We start from the raw sequence: 21,073 nt of genomic DNA, 5'->3' as shown, positions 1-21,073 counted from the left end.
TAAATGAAGTCAAAACATAAAACACGATTGCCACATTAATACCTAATCATTTGGAGTAAATGAACAAAAAGCAAGAGTTGCACCAAAAAACTAATAGAAAGGGTAAGCATTCTGTTAAAGTTATTGAAACCAAAAGCAGGCAGGCACACTGCAAATGTGGTCTAACTGCACACCTCTGAAGATATTTAGATAGGGCTTTCATTCCTTTTTTCTCCAGTGACTTGATTCTAATAGCAAAGTATGATGATTAATTTATGCCAGTGGCAATATGTCCTTATCTACATGCTGTCCTAGACAATTAAAATACTCAGTCTTCCTTCTCAGAAAATATCCTGTTTTGTATTTTCATATCTGTAATGATAGTGACCTGTCCAGTAGAGGACGTTGTGAAGAGCAAGATTTCAGAATTAGCTAGAACCGGGTTGGCGGGCAAGTTACTTGGTTTTTGCTAATGCTTACTTCCTCATTTAGAAAATGCAGATGATAATTCTTACCCCAGAGTGTTAAGGAGACGTTCAAATATCATAACTAATTGTTAACTGAAAACTCTTAGATGACTTGCTAATTAGTTGTTGATTGTCTGATTTTAAAGATTGGTTGAAACTGCTGCTTTCATGTAAACACTCTTTCAATGACATTTTAATGAAAGGCTTTCTGTACTCACATTAGCATTTAAAATGTAATAAACATTGCACATTTGTTTAAAGCAGTTTAGGTGACCAATAAATATTACCTATATCTTGGATTTTTAAAACTATAGCCATTGCATGTTAAGAATTAAAAGCAAATGAACCATACACAACTGAATAAAAACAATATTTTTTTCTCAAAATTATAAACATTCATTAAGTAACTAAAGTACTAATTAGATTCAACCTCGAGAGACTCACTACCCTATAATTACGTTGACAAGTGAACACGTGCCTTGGAAGTTTCTTTTTAAATCTTTGAAGTTATCTTATCATCTGTCTATTCTGTTTTGCGCTTGTTTGTTTGTTTGTTTGTTTCTAGAAAAATTGTGGGTCTTATAAAGAAATTGTCGCCAACCCCCACCCTCAAACTTGGTCCATCCCCCAACTTCATAGTTGGTCCAAACTCTTCAAAAATTCTAAAGCAGAATTTCTGCTGCAGAAATTCTGATTTCCCCATTCTCTCAGAATTCCTTTTTTTCCTTGAGCCGTCTCCCAGTAGGTGAGTCTTAGGGACACTCCCATCCCATCATAAATAAGCCAGATCCCGTCCACACTCTGAGTTCCTGTTTTCCTTGTCTCAGGTGAGAATCACAGGGTCCTTCTGTTCTCCTCCGTTCTTGGTGAAGACACAAGTCCAACTGCCGGCTCTTCTCATTGACAAGGGTAAATGTGCTAAGGTTTTTATGGACTAGCACAGAGGAGCAGAGGTAACTGTAAGTACTAATGGATCTTTATAATGGCATCAGAAGGTTGACTTTGTAGCTAATTTTTCTTTTTGGATAGCATTTGTCCCACATTTTGATATGTATGATGTGTTAGATGTATTGTTTATTTTAATAACAACAACAGTAATGATTATGAATGAGTACTCGTATCTTGTACAGGTAATAAACATGCTAACAGCCAAAGGAAATTTGATACCGAGAAATAATTTTGTTAACTATTGCTTCTTTGAGTTTTGGTAACGGCTCTTCCTCCTCTTTTGTGAAATGGAAGCAGAGCCAGTTCGTTCAGCCAAACTGATAAATAATCGCCAAACACTGTAGAGATATCTGAATTCTATATTAATAATTTTTGTTACTATTCATTTTAAATATCACTTATTTATATGCTACTTACTTATTCCCCTAATCCAATATCAAGGCTGAAAACTGTCCAGATAAATCACATTTGATAAGTTAGAGAAATATTTCCATCGGGCTGAGTGAAGAGTTTGAAGTCTGAGCTTGAAAAGGTTGCTTTCTTAGTGGACTCCTCCATAAGATGTGAAGAAGCAGTCATAACTGAATTAATGCAAGGCACACGAAAGCTAGAGCCAGTCTGATCTGCTGATAGAGTCTGATTCATGAAGACCATGCTGTGAGCTGAAGAATGCCATTGCTGATGAAGGCCATCAGATCTGGCTCCATGGTGGTATGAATTAGTTGACTATCTCACTTCTACCAGAACAATTCCAGAACGCTCATATATTTAGAGTAAAAAAAAAATTTTTTTTTTTAATTTCCTAGGGAAGCTTTAATGCTACCAGGTCTATGAATCATGAAATAGTCTTGGATTTTGTCTACTTTTGTCATGCTTTTCCCTGCCTTTCATACAAGGGGGTGGAGGCAAGGGATAATATTATTAATAATAACAGGAACAACTTACGTTTATTTGGTATTTACTCTGGATCAGGTGTATGGGAGAAAAAAGAACTTGCCTTTACCCTGTTAGATTCTGCACCTGGAGCCTGTGAGTTGAACTGACAAAAGACAGATTAAAGGGAGAAAAACATACAAACTTTAATATTTTTATATGCACGTGGGAGCCTTTATAGTAGTTCAGTCATTTACAGACATTAAAGAATCTTCAGACAGATCAGAATTCTATTCTGGTTGCGAAGAAATTAAATGAATGAGGTTTGAGAATTCTGTGGAGACCACCAAATAAGAAAGGGCCTGTTCTCAGTACTCAAAACCCAGGTACGTCAGACTCCAGAACTTTTGCTATCAGAGTGGCTTGATCCATTTGTTCCTCAGTTTAAAAAAAAAAAATTTTTTTTTACGTTGTGACCCAGTGCACACACTTAGAAGCATAAAACAGACAGAAAAGGTCCATAAAGTAATTTTCTGACTGCATGTGATGATGGTATTCTCACGCTTCCAATTCTGTTCTGCCCTGTTCTCTCCTAATCTAACCGTTCCACTCTATCAGAGTCAATTTCACTTCTTTTTTTTTTTTTTTAAATGGTCATTACCACCAATTAAATCAGTTGTATGGCCCGCTAATAGTTGGTGGACTGAACTTTGGAGAAAAAATTCTAGAAATAGGCCTCCCCAACATCACTTTCTTGGATTGGATAATCGTGCTCACAACTCCTCTCCATTTTTGCCTAAGATGCCCCTAAAATGCTTAGGCAATGGTTAGCCCTTGCTCTGCAATGCTCTTTGTAATTACATTTAGACCAGAGGTGATCTCAGTGTGGAAGCATTATCCGAACTCTTCTATTTCCTTGAGCTGGAAGCATGTGATCTCTGTCGGGGCCAAACAGCAGCAACCTCCCAACCTCTAGGTGAAGTAAGGGGGCAATTTAATTGCAAAGAAATACAATTTTTTACTGAGTTTGTACAATTTGAATAAAATTTTGCAGCTATGACTCGTTCTCTTCCCTTTTGCCTTTTTCACTGACCATGCTCTTTAAAGAAATTAGAGTCCGATATAACCCCCAAACTTCTCTGTAGCATCTAAAAATCTCAGCATCCCCAGTAAACACTTCTTTGGCCTTCTTGGACTAGGAATTCACAACCCCTAAATTTTTCTAGAGATATCCTTATTCTAATTACATATATTGACTTCTCTGGTTGCTGTACGTCAAAAACCACTATCTCCATACCTTACTACAGTTGTCTTTCTTATGGTTTGGAGGAAATGCAAATGAACCATAATAAGCAAGATTTCATAATATAGGTAGTCCAGGGGTAACAATACTGCACTCCAGATTTGCATAGCTTCTTGTAAAAAATACTTCATAGGTATCATTTCACACATCATCCCAGCATCCATCCCTCAGTGTGAGACTGATCGGGGTATCACCAATATATTTTTAAAAAGTTAATACCTAAAGATTGAGTAATTGAATCTTCCAGTTCTTGCATGATATAACTAAAAATGGAAATAACATCTCAATCTTTTTTGGTCTGGGCTCCTTAATCCCTTTAACTGTGGGTTAAAGGTCCCATCAGCCTTCAGGTCCCATTGGCAGGTAGGACTCAGTTAAGATAGGAAGAAAAAAATTAAAAGTAGATGTATATATATAGATGTAAAAATCAAACAACAAAAAAAAGTAGATGTATGAAGAGGAGAGAAGAGTCTTTGTAAAGGGAGACTCCAATAAATGTTACTAACTATGCTCTATGGCACAGTTGTTTTGATCTTGAGCTATAACACACCATCAACTGGAAAGAATGGTGGCAGTTAGGGACTGTCCTGAGAGAACAGGTTAGATTTGAATTAGTAATCTTAAAAATCCCTGCTAATTATAATCACTAAGATAAATCTTACTTTCCATACCACAATGCAAGGTCAAAGTAGCTACCTACTGTTACTTCTTCAACTCTCTTAACTCCTTATCTTGTTAATGTTTCAGATATAATAAATTGTATTTTAACCAATAGGTGAACTTGTGCTTTGGGAGAATGGTAGGAAATGAAAAATAATTTAGTGAAACTGGGGAAAGGAAAAAGTAATCTGATCAAAGAATTAACTGATAGATTCACTCATTCATCCATACAATTAAGTACTTATGGACCTTCTACTGTGTACCAGGCATAGTACAGGGAATTGGGGACACAGTAGTGAGTTCACAGTTTAGTGAAGAAAGATAGACTTATTTCAAATGGGAACACAAACTACGACTGGTACTAAGAAATAAATACAATTTTTATGACAGTCTTGACACATTTAAATTCGCCTTGGTGGCAATCAGAAATGAATACTTCAATAATCAGATGTGTCTGGAAAGGCTACACAGTGGGAGCAGTCATTGAGAGATCTATCTCTAGGCTCAGAACAGATTTTTACAGATTTTTACAGATTCAGGGCAAAGATTTATACAAGATGTGCAAGGCAGGATCCCACTGGAATGAAACAGATATAATTCTCATATGGAATTCATATAGTCCACAGGCATCTGTCACCACAAAACTCTTCTTCCTGAAAGAAAGAGGGACTTTCATATGGCTAATGAAAGATTTGAGTTTTATTTTACTTTACATCCTGGCCAAAAGCTAGACTAAACTGAGTTGCCACACGTTCCTCAGAAGTGGAGAAAGAGGGGCTCCTGGGTGGCTCAGTGGGTTAAAGCCTTTACCTTTGGCTCAGGCATGGTCCCGGGGTGCTGGGATCTGGCCCCACATTGGGTTCTCGGCTCAGCAGGGAGTCTGCTTCTTCCTCTCTCTCTCTGCCTGCCTCTCCGCTTATTTGAGATCTCTGTCTAATAAATAAATAAAATCTTTAAAAAAAAAAAGTGGAGAAAGAGATGAATAGGTGGGGAGGACAACTACTTGCTTGAGAGTTCAGTCATAGTTTTGCTTTCACAAAATGTGCATTCTTAAGGTGGACTGTGGAACATGCATTTTTAGGAAAATAAATATTAAATTATTTAGAACATTGACAAGATTTTTGAACCAGTCCTCATTCCTAAGAAGAAAAAAACCATCTGCATCCTATGTGCAGCATTGAGTAGCCTGGTATCTCTACAGGCACCGAATAAATTGATAAGAAGGAAAACATCTGTTGTATTATCTTTTGAAACTGAGCTCATATGTTTTTCTTCCATGGTATTTACCTTCAGCATTGGCAAATGTGTTTAATCACATTGGATGCAATTGGGTCCCTACTGCCTTTGAAACAGGACATTTATGAGCAAACAGGTGTTTTCTGTCTGAATTAGACTATAGTGGCCATTGGGATCTTTGCTATAATCCCACATGCAGATTTAGTTACTATGACTTTGAAAATTCGGAGAAACAAAACCCAAAAGTCACCTGACTGGTCAAGGAAAGAGAAATATTAGTTATTGCTAACAGAAGACCAATTGTAAATTCATAGCCCATATGAAAGCTGGTATACCTTTGTGACCGTCATTGCCCAAGGCACTGGTTATCACGGAGGCGCTTGTTCCTCCTAAACTTTGACGTCAGTGATACTAAGGCTTTTTGCCTATTTGTGCAAGGCAGCTGAGACACTGTAATTACAGAAGAACTAGGACTGGCCCCAGGTTTTTGGTGGTGGGATGTTGGGTTGGCTGTAAGTCAGGCATCACTAAGCTCCCTCTGAGGCTTGACAAATGCATTGCAGAGGGGATGCCTAGTGAAGCTACTGTGTTTTCAACTAGCCTCTAGAATTTTAGAGACTTGATTCAATTATTCAAGTACTTAGTTTCAGTCGTATCTGGGTGTGACAGTGCTTCACGCAAAGCTATAGAAGACATAATTGTCTTCTGAGTAATGTTTGAACTCTGTGGCTTCTGGATGCTTATAGTTCATTTTTTATTTGAACATTTTCATCTTAAAGTGGTACCCTGAGCCATAATTTTGAGTTTACTGGAATTCAGAGTACAGGAAGTTCATTTACTTAATTAAACGATGAACTCACCCAGCATGTACCACAGTGGGGACTGACAAAACATCCCCTACTGACCACGCTAATCAGGCTCATTGAACTCTTTCTGACTAAGCCTCAGACGCTGGGCTTCTGTATTCTTCCTTGTAGAATTTAGTTCTAGCAAGAATCCTGTTAAGTCAGTTTAGTAAGAATTCCCATCCTCCCTACCTGGTCATCTTGGATATCTGATTAGGTTTCCTATCTTCTACTATCCCCCCTGGTTTTGCCTGATCACCCTGGCCTGACTGTTAGGTCAGGTTAGCCAAAGTCTCCCCTCACCCTTGATGTTCCCTCTTAGTTAATTTTCCATCCACAGACACCCCTCTCCCCTCACTTTGCTCTTTGGCTATAAAGTCCCAAATTCTCTTATTGCTTTTGGGAACTGAGTCCAGTTCTATCCCCACTGCTTTTCCTTTGACAGCTCTGTGGATTCCTGGTGATTTGTTTTGATTTCTGTTTGAACACCTTCATTTTAAGGTATCACCTTGGCTGTAATTTTGAGTTTACTGAAATTCAAAGTATATAAAACTTATTCATTTAGTTAAATAATTAACTCATATATGTATCTACTGAATATCAAGTAAGTGGCTTGGAAATTCGAACAACCACCTAATCCTACAATTAAGGATATATTATGTACCTTCTGTTATAAGGACTCTCGGGTCTACAAAGACATTATGGACACAGAATGTTATTATAGGCATCTTTACTGTCTTTCCAAAGGAATTTCCTTCTAAGATTTAGATGAATTACTTTTTTATTTTCAATTAAACACTCTTGCTATTGAACTATCTTGCATTTTCAAAAGATGAAATATTAGTTCTTTTATACCTTATCAATATAATTTGCTTAAGGCTTCAGTATTTAGAATTCATGTTTAATCATGTGGTGGTTTTCTAGCTTCTTAGATGTATTACCTTCTATTTATATCATGGCCGAACAGGAAAAACTTTTATCGCATAAAAAGAACAACAACAAGGGCACCTGGGTGGCTCAGTGGGTTAAAGCCTCTGCCTTTGGCTCAGGTCATGATCCCAGGGTCCTGGGATGGAGTCCTGCATCAGGCTCTCTGCTCAGCAGGGAGCCTGCTTCTTCCTCTCTCTCTGCCTGCCTCTCTGCCTCCTTGAGATCTCTGTCAAATAAATAAATAAAATCTTAAAAAAAAAGAGAGAGAAGAAAATGGCACATGGATTTTTCTGCCTTGGGGGTATTATGCTGGTCTCTTAAGTTTGCTCAGAACTTGGCTTAGATCGAGAATAACTTGTAACTGGAGGTAGAAGTCAGCCTTTGAGTAGAAATTAGAGACCAAGCAGTACTTCAGAAATGATACACAGCCTACCAAATGTAATTAGTTTACAAGGGCTACCAAGGCAGTAAATTTGGGGCCAGCTGCTCACTTGAAGTTTTGCCTTTTATTTTTCATATTAAAGAACGATTCCTGAAGTATTTACGGAGGTAATTTAGATACATTAAAGTTATCTTCAGCATTCTGAGGCTTGGGGCTATTTGATTAAGTATTGTAACAATACTTTTCTCATGTGCATTTGTTCTGGGGGTTAGTAGGGTAATGGGGACCTCAGAGGTGCTTTGGAAAGACACCTTAAACCTTGGGACTCTCCACTCTGTCCTTCCTTTCAGTCTTCACTGAGCTTTTACCAAAGTTATAATCTTGGCTTTATCACTATTTGTCCACATTTCTGAATGTTCACCTTTATATAATTTATATATTATATATTTATATAATATTTATATATTATATAATATATAATTTATATATTATATAAATATAATAATTTATATTAAAAATCTATATATTTATATTTAATCTGTGTATAATCTGTATATTTATATAGTATATAGATATAATATATAATATATAATAATTTATATATTATATAAATATAATAATTTATATTAAAAATCTATATATTTATATTTAATCTATATCTGTATATTTATATATTATATAAATATAATATAATATAAATATATAATATAATAATTTATATATTATATAAATATAATAATTTATATTAGAAATCTATAACAATTTTAACAGTAAGAGAATTTTATCTAAATTCAGTTCTTAATTCCACTGAAATAATATATACATAGACTCCTTATAGGAAGTAAGACTATCAGAAGAGTGGTTTCTGAAGACAGTCCTGTGACTGACTTCTACACCTGTTAATTATGATTTCCTAGAAAGAAAGCATTTGTTGTAGAAAAGAAGAGCTTAGCATTGAACCAAGAAATTTAGCTGTTTTGTTTGGCTTTTTCTGTGACTGTCTTCTCCTTACCTCAAAAATCCCAACTACCAACTCCTTCAAAACATGACATGAGGGCCACCTGGGTGGCTCAGTCAGGTAAGTGTCTGACTCATGATTTTGGCTCAGGCCATCATCTTTTGGTCATGAGATAGAGCCCAAGTCCCATGTTGGGCTCCACTCATCTGGAGTCTGATTGGGATTCTCTCTCTCTCCCTCTGCGCCTCCTACCACATTTGCATGCCTACGCGTGCTCTTTCTCTCTCTTAAAAAAAAAAAAAAAAGGTAAAACAAGAACCCAGTGAATAAACAGTAAGAAAGTGGATGGTTATTTTCCTCTTCCCACTAAGGAGAAGGTGAGCTTCAAATCTGTTCTGACAAACAAAATTCTAGCCTCAAATTTTGACCCTGGGATTATGATCCGAGCGGAAGGCAGCCACTCAACTGGTTGAGTCACCCACGTTCTCCTGGAAGATGAGATTCTTGTGTAAAGTCTCTAGTAGATCTTCTAAAGAGATGCATTTCTAGATACTAACCTGTGTCTGTCCCCAATTCTGTGACCCCAGGCTTTGTCCAAAAATGTATAAAGAAGAGATATGTCGTTTCATAAAAAAAATTACCTATTTTTATATCTATACATAAATTTTGTGTGTGTAGGTATGTGTGTCTATATACATATAGACACACAGATATCTACAAATATAGCGCATCTTTTACTTAATCTTTTACTCAGTTCACTTTGAGATATGATGGAGCACTATTCCAAATAACACTTCAACTTGTTCCTCAGTAGGAGATTTTGGTTGACTCAATAGTTTCTAGCACATTTTTGATACACTACTTCTGGGAGAAGTGAATTTTGCCTCCTCCCCTACTTGCCCCCCTTAAAAAAGTAAGATGAAATCTCATAATTTTATGAGAGGTTTTTTTCAATTCTTGGCATGCCACTATAAGGTGGTCTTTCAAGAAATAACAAACAAAAATGAGAGATTCAACCGAAATGCTATTTAACAAGGCTTTGCTAAGGCAATGCTTGGCATAGCATTCTACACAAGTGGGAAGGCAAAAGGAAAAACAGGTACATTCGTCTCCCTGTAGGCGCAGTAATGATTTGGAAAGATGAGACAAATGTTAGCTATTACAGGATTTGTATCATGCAGAAGAGAATGTAATTTTATTGATTCAAACAGGAGTTCTCCAGTTTCTAGAACAGAATTAAACTCCTACCCTTCAAGTTGAGAACTTGGTAAAGTTGACAGTCTTGATACAGAAACGTAACATTAACCATGTATTCTCTATTTATTTTCTTCCATTTATAGATGAAGCAACTTGCAAAACATTCTTAAAATATGAAGCAAGAAGAATAACATTTAAACGTCGTGTGATCATTATACCTCTTTATCCATCAAAGTGGCTTCATTCCACTACCTCTCTTCTATGCTCAGATCTTGCATTTTTGAAAGATCGGACAAGCCGAAGTGCCTGGGAGAAAATTTTCAGTCATTCGTCTTTGCAATGGGTGTGCTCAGGTTCCAGCGTATCCTCTTTAGGAGTTCTGTGGGATCCAGTGGACTCACGCAAGCCGCGCTCACCCTCCTTCTTATTATATGTTGCTCGACTCAGGAGTACAGAGCACCCCCTTTTATTCCAAACATATCTTTCCTCTGGGTCTGGAATATCCCAAGTGAAGGGTGTGCTATAAATTTTAACGTGCATCTAGATCTGAACCTTTTCTCTCTAGTAGGAAGCCCTCGAAAAACTGCCAAGGGACAAAATATTACAATATTTTATAATAGCAGACTTGGCTACTATCCTTACATAGATGACAAGACTGGCAAAGGTATGAATGGAGAAATCCCCCAGACTGGAAACATGATAAAGCACTTGGCGAAAGTCAGGAAAGATATTGACCATTACATAGACGTAGACACGACGGGCCTGGGTGTCATTGACTGGGAAAACTGGAGGCCTATCTGGATAAGAAACTGGAAACCTAAAGATATTTACAAGAACCTTTCTATTGAGTTGGTTCACCAACAACATGCAGAACTTAATGACACAGAGGCCACCAAGAAAGCCAAAGAAGATTTTGAAAGCGCAGGAAGGTGTTTCATGGAAACGACCTTAAAACTGGTGAAAGACCTTCGGCCAAATTATTTATGGGGCTTTTATCTTTTTCCTGATTGTTACAATGGTTTTAGAGAAACCGATTACAATGGAAGTTGCCCTGATATAGAAAAGAAGAGAAACGATAGACTCGACTGGTTATGGAAGGAAAGCACGGCCCTTTTCCCATCCATTTATTTGAGTGGCAAATTCCAATCTAATTTAAAAGCTGCTCTCTATGTCCGCAATCGTGTTTTGGAAGCCATTCGGCTTTCTGCAGTACACAGTGTTAAACATCCACTTCCAGTTTTTGTATATACCCGTCCAGTTTTTGCTGACATAGATTTGAAATATTTTTCTCAGGTAAGTCAAGGTGTGAGACCCATGAACTAGCAACCACAAAAGGTGTTTAGTGGAATTCAACATCATTTTTGAAGGGAGTGAGATTTGGCTTTTAACATCCTTTACAAATAGGCACACAGATAATACTCCATTTTTATGTGAATGCAAAATAAGAGTATATTTCATTTGTTTATTTATTTAAGATTTCATTTATTCACTTGAGAGAGCGAGATAGAGCACGCATGCACAGCAGAGAGAGAGGCAGACAGAGGGAGAAGCAGGTCCCCCACTGTGTAAGGAGCCTGATGAGGGACTCAATCCCAGGACCCCAGGATCATGACCTGAGCTGAAGAGAGCAGTTTAACCGACTGGGCCACCCAGGCATCTCAAGAATATATTTCTTTTAAATGTGATCATATAATATCTTAGCAACAATGAAAAAACTAGGTAGCACAGTCAATGTATTAACTCAGTTCCCTTTTTTCCCTTTCATGGGGTTTGTCAATAGAAGTAATTAAAATAATAACAGAAAAATCTGTATATTTGTTATAGTAAGGATGTGGTGGCAACAGAAATAGTGGGGAAATATTTGAATTATTATTGTTGTCAGAATTCTTAGCTTTGGTGTTACTGTCTTATGCATAGCATTTCTATTTTATTTCTGTTAACTCTTTCTGTCACATTCACCAGGAGGACCTTGTGAACACAATCGGTGAAACAGTTTCTCTAGGTGCTTCTGGAATGGTAATGTGGGGAAGCCTCAATATAAGCCAAAATGTGGTAAGTTGAATTGACAGGAAATAGACGAAAAGATTTCTACTTTTAATGTTTTTGAGGATGGTTGTACTGAATAATAAAAGTAAGTACTATGCTTGGCACATAGTAGTATGTGCTCAGTTAATACTGGTTGCATCAAGCTGTCCTTCATTTGTGTGGTTATGTTATAAGGCAGAAAAAATTGTACCTCTTTTCCAGCAAGGAAACAGAAATTCAGTGAAACTGACCAAAATTCTCTAGGCTATATGGCTAGCAAGTAGCAAAAAGAGGACTACAAACTCAGTTTTCTGACATGGTGTTTGGCTTTTTGTATTGTACTGTGATAGGTCTCCTCTCAAAAAACCCATGAAGTAGTCAATGAAATAATAGTCAATTCATTCATTCATTCAATTACTGTTTATTAAGCACTTCTTTTGCTTATTCATTTAGTCATTCAATGGCAGTTTATTACACGGGTCAGCAAATGACGGCCAGGGGCCAAGAATGAATTTTCTCCTTTTAAATGGATGGGGAAAAACTCCCAAAGAATAGCATTTATACTAGGTGAAAATTAGGTAATATTTAAATTTTAGTGTCTACTGGTTAAGTTTTATTTAGTGGAATACAGGCATGTTTCTTAGTTTAGATGTCTATGGCTGCTTTTGCAGTACAAAGAAATAATCTGAATAGTTATGGCAGTCACCCTGAAATATTTACTGTCTGCGTCTATACAGAAAACGTGTGCTGACTCTTGGTTTATTGAACATCTCCTGTGATTAAGTGCCAGATAATCCTAGGTGCTAAAAATGAATTTTTGAAGGGATTTGAATGAATTTTGAACTGAATGAAGAGAAGTCCCTTCACCATGAAGCTGCATCCTTACAAGTGGAAATGTAACTTATGCAGATAAGATATGTCAGGTAGTGATAGCAATAGAGAGCAATAGAGAGCAATAAAGAGCAATGAAGCAGTGTAGGCAGGATAAAGAGAGATAAAATGGTGGTACTTAAGATGGGGCAGTCACAGAAGGCCTCTCTGACGAGGTGCTGTTGGAGCAGAGACCTGATGAACACCAGGCACCAAGTCTCTAAGACACCAAGCGGGGATGGTGAGTGAGTGCAAGAGCCTTCCGGCTGGAATGTGCTCGTCAAAGACAGACAGAGGAGGTCAGTGTGACCGGTGTGCAGGGAGCAAGGAAGACTTGTGATAAGCGAGAAGACAGAGGGTCTTATGGAGGGCTTCGCAGGCCACCATGGGGCTTTGTCTCTGATATGGAAGGCCATGAAGAGACTTGAGCAGAAGAGCTGCAGTCTCTGACCAACATTTCTTACTTAGCTGAGCTGAGGATCCACGGTGGACTGGCAAGAGCGGGAACAGTGAGAGGAAGCTGTTGATGGCCTGGACCACAGGTGCTGGCGTGTGGTTTGAATATAACCCAACAGTAGAACTGAGAGGTTGGACTGAGGGACTGGATGAGTAGGAGGGATAAGAGAAGTGGTTAAGATTACTCGAAGGCTTCTGGTTTGAAGGAATTGGCCTCTGAGATGGGAGAGACTTAAGGAGGAATGGTTTGGTGGGGGCTGGGCGGGGAGGAAGACAAAGGAGCCGGAAGTGGGGAAGAGGTGCATAAGCAATTGGGAATTACTTTTTTCAAAATATTACTAAATTGTTCAAACCTTCTCTAAGGGAGAGGAAAAGGAATACTTCCTTATTTTCCACAAGTTATATTTACTGTTGTCTATTTTAAGTAAAATTTTGAGTAAAACTTGTTTTATTAGGGAAAAAATGTCCATTTTTTTCTGTATGGGTGACTTCTTTTCATTTTTCTCCTAATGCAGTTTCTTCAGTTCAAAAGGCCTTTAACTATTACCACCTAATCCTTTTCTCTCTTCCTGTATTTTCATCCTTGTCTATTTTTCTGTGTCAGATCTGTCTTCCCAACCTCTTCAATCCTCTTGACTCAAGAGTAAAGCTATCACGTGGACACCGCTGAACTGGAGCTCAACTTTTCTTTCTCTAATAGATGTGGAAATATGAGAGACTTAGGCGCCACAGAGAATATCTCATAGAGCTCATGGCCAGGGAGACTTCTCTTAGGACCTATAGAGAAGAGACTTTATACAGCAATCTAAGACCAGAAGAGACCTTTTGTCTCTTGTCCTTCAGACAGCCTCACTATATTATTAATTCATTTACAAAAGTACCTAACAGTAGTTCCCATTATGAGATTCTTTCAAGGTCATCTGAGCCCTTCTACTTTTTGGTAGAACTCTATTGTCTCTGGCTTGATCACCAATAAGGAGAAATAATATAAAATAAAAGTATGGAGAAAGGTGTATGTCCCTGGTGCAAAATCTTCCATGTCAGAAAATCATTAAAAAAATTCTAATTCTCCTAAATATATTCTTAATTTTCATTCACTGTATCTCAAATCTGTAAACACCTTTCTCAAGGGTCTTATAAATTATCTGATGGAATCATTTATAAATATTCCCCATACTACATGCCTTCTTTTTTTTTTTTTTTTTTTTTTTAAAGAACTGAGAACTCCACCCTTACTCTGATGAGGAGTGAATCAGGCTTTCTCCAATTAGTAGTACGGCATGACATATTATTATAAGTCACACCTAGTTTTTTTCTCTTATTATTGCACTTTAATGTTAGATTTACATTCTTCTACCATGACTCTCAGAGCATCTTCAGCATTTTTCATACACAGACAGTTCTTCAATTTCCTACCTAATGACACTGCCTTGAAATTGCCCCCTGTGATCTCTGTTTTATGTATTTCTGCTACTTTTCCCACATGATGATTTTGAACGTTAGTTCTATAATTACTTCCCCTTTTTTCTATGTCATTTGTAGCCAGCAGAATCATGGATTACTCATCTTATTTTTCTGATTCACTGACAACTTGAGAAACTCGTACCTGCAGGTTTAATGATTGAAATTGACTTAAAACAATTGTTATCAAATGTAAGCAAGCTATTTCCTTCCATTCCTTGTTATTAGATCCAGTGGTATGACAGCCAACTTCTACTGGTCCCAGCTCACGAGACCTGATTATTAAATATTTAGAAATTTTGTGAACTGGCTGTTAACACAACCATTATTAAAAATTAAATTACAAAAACTTAGAATGAAGTAAGTAGTGTTAAAACCAAAGCAATACATACTCGGGGCACCTGGGTGGCTCAGTCTGTTAAGCAGCAGCCTTTGGCTCAGGTGCTGGGATTGAGCCCCGCGTCGGGCTCCCTGCTCAGTGAAGGGCCTCTTTCTCCCTTTCTTGCTTCCCCTGCTTGTGCTCTGTCAAATAAATAAATAAAACCTAAAAAAAAAGAAGTAATAAATACTTAAAATGTATCAGTTATATACTTCACTTTACTATTATCTATACTCTTGAGGAACTTGACATCTATTATATCTGCATAAGTGGAAATAGTACGTAATGATGTGCTTCTCCACACCATATTACCCCAACAGGGGCTTGATTTCCAATCACTCAGTGATAGCAGGTTGATAGCTTAAAACTGGCCACAGCAGATGCACTTATACCATGGATATTGACAAATGCTATAAACCAGACCTTATCTTTTAGAAAGCCAGTTTCAGATCCTTCCAAAGACTACATCTTGTGTGGGCTAACGATTCTCAAACCATTCTTATCCTTCACTCCTCTTTTTGCCCAGCTCTTGTCACCCAGACTGTCATCTGAACTTCGTATCAATTCTCATATATCTTGGCCCCTGGGGATACAGTATTGAAGAACACTGACGAAGTCTCAGCACTCAGGCAGCGGATATTAACGTTGGAGGGATAGAAACAATACACAAATAAGAAAAATATTTGATGTGATAAGTAATATACAGAGAATTAAAACAGATGTGAGAAAGTAGATAGGAAAGGTGTCTGAGGTTTAATTAAAGCTGCAATCTGAATGGCGCGATAAAGTGACCGTGTTAAAAATTAGAGGAAAGAGGGACGCCTGGGTGGCTCAGTGGGTTAAAGCCTCTGCCTTCAGCTCAGGTCGTGATCCCAGGGTCCTGGCATCGAGCGCCGCATCGGGCTCTCTGCTCAGCCGGAGGCCTGCTTCCCTTCCTTTCTCTCTGCCTGCCTCTCTGCCTACTTGTGATCTCTGTCAAGTAAATAAATAAAATCTTAAAAAAAAAATTAGAGGAAAGAGCATTCCAAGCAGAGGGAAGAAGTAAGTGCAGTTTGAAATAAACCTGCCATTCTTATGAAACAACTAGCATGCTTAAGGCAGAGTAGGTAAGGGAGTGGTACTGAAGAGTAAGGAAGAATTACCTCACATCAGGTTGTATATAAGTCAGGCGAAGTTGAATTTTATTCTAGACACCATGCAAAACTAGGATTAAGAAGAGGTTTTCTACTGCTGCTATAATAATGACAACACACTTAGTTTAAACAAGAGAGAATTATTATCTTATACTTTGTAGTTCAGAAGTCCAGCATGGATCTTAACGGACTCAAATCAAGATGTTGATAGGGTTGCATTCCTGTCCAAGGGAGGACCCTTACTTGCTCATTTGGGTTGTTGATAGAATTCATTTCCTCATGGCTGTAGCAATCAGATGTCTATTTTCTGGCTGGCTATGATGGCTAAGGGTTATTTCCAGCTTCTAGAGTTCACGGCACTCTCCAGCTCTTGGCTCTCTCCTCTATCTTCAAAGCCAGCCATGCTGGGTTGAGTCTCCTTGATCTTTAATTTGTTCTCTTTCTTCCATCTCATTTTTTTTTTTTTTTTAAATCTAAGCTGGAAAAGTTTCTACATTTTTAAAGGACTCATGTGATTAAATTGAGTCCATCCAGATAACCTGGGATAATCTCTCCATCTCAAGGACTACATTCTTCTCTGTAATCTTATGTATAACGTTCCTTTTGCCATGCAAGGTAACAAGGTCACAGGTTCCAGGGCATTAGAATATGGACATTCTTGGAAAGCCCTATTCTTCCTACCATTGCTGGCATCATCTCAAGGCATATAACGAGATAGAGTCAAGTGGAAGCTTCCAAGATTCCTTGACTTGCCTTCTGATCTACCACCACCATTTCCTTTGGTCTGCTGGAGAACTAGCATGGCCAGCTTTCTCAGTGGAACTATAGATTATGAAAGAAAGCAAGTGACTATCTTCCATGTTTTTGAAAAGACAGCATCCCAGTTTTAGAATGCATCAGTCTCAAGATGAATCATTTTACTTACTCATCACTCGTGCTCTGCCAAATAAGTGTATTTGTAAAAGAGCTGTCATAATTCACCCATAACTTGAACTATACATAACATTTAACATAAAGTATACTCAGTTGAACCTGTTTAGTTGTTTTGAGCTAGCAGTTGAGAAATCTTCCTCATGCTGTTTAAACTTGTCCTCACAAAGATGATTCTTATTAATTTTATTTATAATTTCATGAGGGCTAACCAATGATATGCTGGATCTTAATTCTAAGCACTTTTATATACATTGTATCTTGTCATCTTCACAACAACCCTAGGAGGTAAGTGCTATAACAATCCTTATTTTACAAACGATGAAGCTGAAGCATAACGGGGTTAACTGATTTGCCCAAGGTCACCCAGATAGGACACTAAGACTTAGAAAACTTGCAAGATTTCCAAGGTCACAGAGCTAGTCATTCATGGAACTGTGACCAATCTGGGAAGATGGGCCCCAGAGACCATTCTGTAACTGCTCTACCATCCTGCCCTATTTTAGGAATTACTGAAGAAGTCCAAGGGTAGGCTGAAGTTAAGGTTTAACTGGTCAATTATTCAGTTAAATCAAATGGCATGTGAAACTTACTTACAAATGTTACAAAACAGTTGGAATAATCTTGTTTGATAAGGTAAAAATGGTAAACTACTTCCTACCTCTTGTTGGGTCTTGTTTTATCTTGCTTCCTTAGAAACCGCCTATCATAGTGAATTAATTCACAGATGAGCTAACTTGTCCCTTAATATTCTAACCTTCTTATAATTTTACAGCAATCTTGCACAGAGCTAGACAACTACATGAAGAATACACTGAATCCTTACATAATCAATGTCACCCTCGCAGCCAAAATGTGCAGTCAAGCGCTCTGCCAGGACCAAGGAGTGTGTGTAAGGAAACACTGGAATTCAAGTGACTATCTTCACCTGAACCCAGATAATTTTGTTATTCAACTTGAGAGTAATGGAAAATACACAGTACATGGGGTACCCACACTTGAAGATCTACAACAATTTTCCCAAAACTTTCACTGCGCTTGTTATGCCAATGTCCATTGTATGGAGAGAGTTGATATGTCTGAAGTCCATACTATTAAAGTATGTGTGCCTGGAGATGTTTGTATAGACACCTTTCTCAACTCAGGACCCGGTGGTCAGCCTTCTAGCTGGAAGGAGAAATCTGCCACTTCGAGTAGTATCTTATCTGCCATGCCACCTGCCACAGGGTCTCCATGATCCTGCGAAAGATCTTAGTAGGTGCGTCAAAGCCAGATAGCAGAAGAGGACTCCAAAAACCCTCGAGTAGGCTCTCAAAGTGTACATATTCAAAATAAGAAACAATAAAACAACCCATTCAAGTATAAGTTCAGTGTTTATTAAATTTTCTGCCTACATACATTGCTTTAATATCCTTTACACATCTATATACAACAGTTTAGCTAGCTTACTTACTAGGCAAATGACAGTTCCTATACACTTAAAGATTTATATTTGAAAAGTTCATCAAAACTTATGGGCAAGATAGTATTTTTTTTTGAGCAAAGATTGCTTTTTTGCAATCAAATTGAACCAGAGATCATTATTAATTGATGAACAAAGGATGTTGGCTAGCCCTTTCAATTTTCAAAATTGTGGTCAGGGCAGTGTTACTGTAGTAGTATCCATTGATACTACATTTTGCTTTTGAAAATCAGAGTAGAATGTTAATTATTAATATTTCATAGAATTTGTTTTGTGAGAGGATATCCAACTTTGTATTTTCTAATTGCCATGAGCCTATAGCAAATATCTCACATACCATGATGTGTATATACAAGAACTAACAGGTATCTGCTATATTCTTGGTTCAATTTATCAAAAACTGATTGTAAGGTCTATACACTTAGAGGCCTAGTGTTCTTCTGATAAAAGTAAAGATTTAGGGGCGCCTAGGTGGCTCAGCGGGTTAAGCCTCTGCCTTTGGCTCAGGTCATGATCTCAGGGTCCTGGCATTGAGCACTGCATTGGGCTCTCTGCTCAGTGGGGAGCCTGCTTCTCCCTCTCCCTCTGCCTGCCTCTCTGCCTACTTATGATCTCTCTCTCTGTCAAATAAATAACATATATTTTTTTTAAAAAATTAAAGATTTAAATAATGCTAATTTACTGCAAATGAATGTCTTTCCAAGTAGTTTGTAATTTGCAATAAAAATGTCAAGAAATTATTATGGTAATAAACCTTATCTTTTAAAATGTAATATCCCAAGTGTACCCTGTCTGCCTTGAGCATATAACTATGGATTTTAGGTATTTCATCTTGATAATTTCTTCAAGTTATGTTATAAAAAGGTAACCTTTAAAAAGTGATTATCCTGTCAACTCTGTACATGGTTTAATAGGTATTCAGAATAAATACAAAAAACAGCCCCGTTTCCTTTCACTCTTGGTCTTTGACAATTCTGTGTACTTAAATGGCCTTATTTCATCTGAGCATCCATTCACATCTTTCATGAAGTATTTATTGAGCATTTACTCTCTGCCAGGCTCAGTATTCAGTGTCTCAGATTCAAGGTGAAGTAGCATGGTCTTGCCTCAGGGAGTTTGTTATACATCTGAAGAAGATAAATATTTGAAAGTGGAAAATAACAACATAGTCTGTGATATAAATGCTATTAGAGAAGTCTGGCATGCTCTGGCATACAAATAAGAATTTGGAGGTGTCAGAAAATTTCAAGGCTGTCATGAAAGAGGATGTGTCTACTGCTCAAGAAGACTGAAAGGCAGTTAGTGTGGAGACACAAGACAGGAACTTCAGGAAGATTGACCATTGAGTGTGGTTTTGACCATGGTATGCAACAGATGGGCCAAATGGGTGAAATCTTTTGTCCACCACACTAAGAAGTTTGGTGTTTATAAGGAAGACACTCCCAAACTTCTTGATCTGCCGTGTTTGCCCATGTGTACCTATCACGCCAGGACACATTTCTCTCTCTTTACTCCCTGCCACCTCCCTATGATGTAAGCATCATGAGGGCAAGTTTTTTGGTCTATTTGACTTGCTGCTATAGCCACAATGTGATGAACAGTATCTGGGACTTAGCGGGAGCCCGCTAATTATTTATTAAACAAATAAAAGCCAAGGGGGAGCCACTAAAGATTTTAAGTATGGCAGTTGTCATGGCCACTTTTCACTGTCTGGATCCTCTTGGATCAAGGCTGCCCTTTTCCTTAGCTCTGTCCTTTATTCTCTGCTCCAATTACAATCCTGTGCCAAAACCAGTTTTCATAAGTAAGCCATGAGAAGAGACAATTTGATAATGATCTGGCAAGGATACTGTATGTGGACCAGTTTAGTTTACTTAGAATACATAAATGGCTGTCAGGTGACTAGGACTTGGAAAGAATGGAGGCTGCAAGACAAACTGGAAAAGGCATGGATTCTGCAGTTGGACAGTTATAAGGGCAAATCCCAGCCTCCAGCGACTAGTAGCTACACAAGCTTAAGAGAGTTAACCTTCCGTTCCATATAATGGCAATGATACATACCTTTTAGGGTTCTTGAGAGGATTGATTAATATAATACATGGAAAGCATCTGGCCACAGAAGTAACTCTGTAGAAGTTTCTAGGAGGAAGGAGATGGATATGTTTTTATTGGGTGTGGGGAGATACCTGTATTGCTGTCCTTGGGTGCAATGTCAAAACGGTAGATTTCTGCCATGGCAGATTTGGCCATGAACCCAGTTAGGGAAAGAGACCACTAAATAAAAAAAAGAGAGTTGGCAGGAAAAATTTACATAATACACATCTTTCATGTGATCAGGTTTACAGAAGCAAACGTGGATTTCCACTTAGATCCAGTATTTCCACCAGGGATCATGTTTGTATCTGAGACACAAAGAGAATAATTTGATACCCCTGCTCTTCAGAAGCCTGCACACTGATAGAAATGATAAATATATCATCCCAAACTGTCCACAGAATGTGGCATATACAGAAATTGTGAAAAATGAAGGGCTATAGGAAACACAGTTTTATCCTGTTAACACAATGTACTAAAGGAAT

The 21,073-nt window shown here is 37.8% G+C and overlaps 1 protein-coding gene across 4 annotated transcripts; it reads left to right on the top strand.

The window, feature by feature from the left end:
- Positions 1 to 1,145: 1,145 nt before the first annotated feature.
- Positions 1,146 to 18,414, top strand: SPAM1 (sperm adhesion molecule 1). Of its 4 annotated transcripts, XM_032304125.1 has the most exons (5): positions 1,146 to 1,191; positions 1,274 to 1,405; positions 9,922 to 11,071; positions 11,741 to 11,830; positions 17,808 to 18,414. In XM_032304125.1, the coding sequence occupies exons 3-5, from the start codon at positions 10,040 to 10,042 to the stop codon at positions 18,267 to 18,269; spliced, it is 1,584 nt and encodes a 527-aa protein (XP_032160016.1). In that variant the 5' UTR covers positions 1,146 to 1,191; positions 1,274 to 1,405; positions 9,922 to 10,039; the 3' UTR covers positions 18,270 to 18,414. The 4 variants fall into 4 exon arrangements, with proteins under 4 accessions (XP_032160016.1, XP_032160017.1, XP_032160015.1 ...); XM_032304126.1 differs by having other exon boundaries at positions 1,173 to 1,399; XM_032304124.1 differs by having other exon boundaries at positions 1,173 to 1,405.
- The last annotated feature ends 2,659 nt before the right edge of the window (positions 18,415 to 21,073 follow it).

Source organism: Mustela erminea, chromosome 11, assembly GCF_009829155.1.
Source record: "Mustela erminea isolate mMusErm1 chromosome 11, mMusErm1.Pri, whole genome shotgun sequence".
NCBI classification, from domain to species: Eukaryota; Metazoa; Chordata; class Mammalia; order Carnivora; family Mustelidae; genus Mustela; species Mustela erminea.
This window is presented reverse-complemented; position numbering and strand designations above follow the sequence as displayed.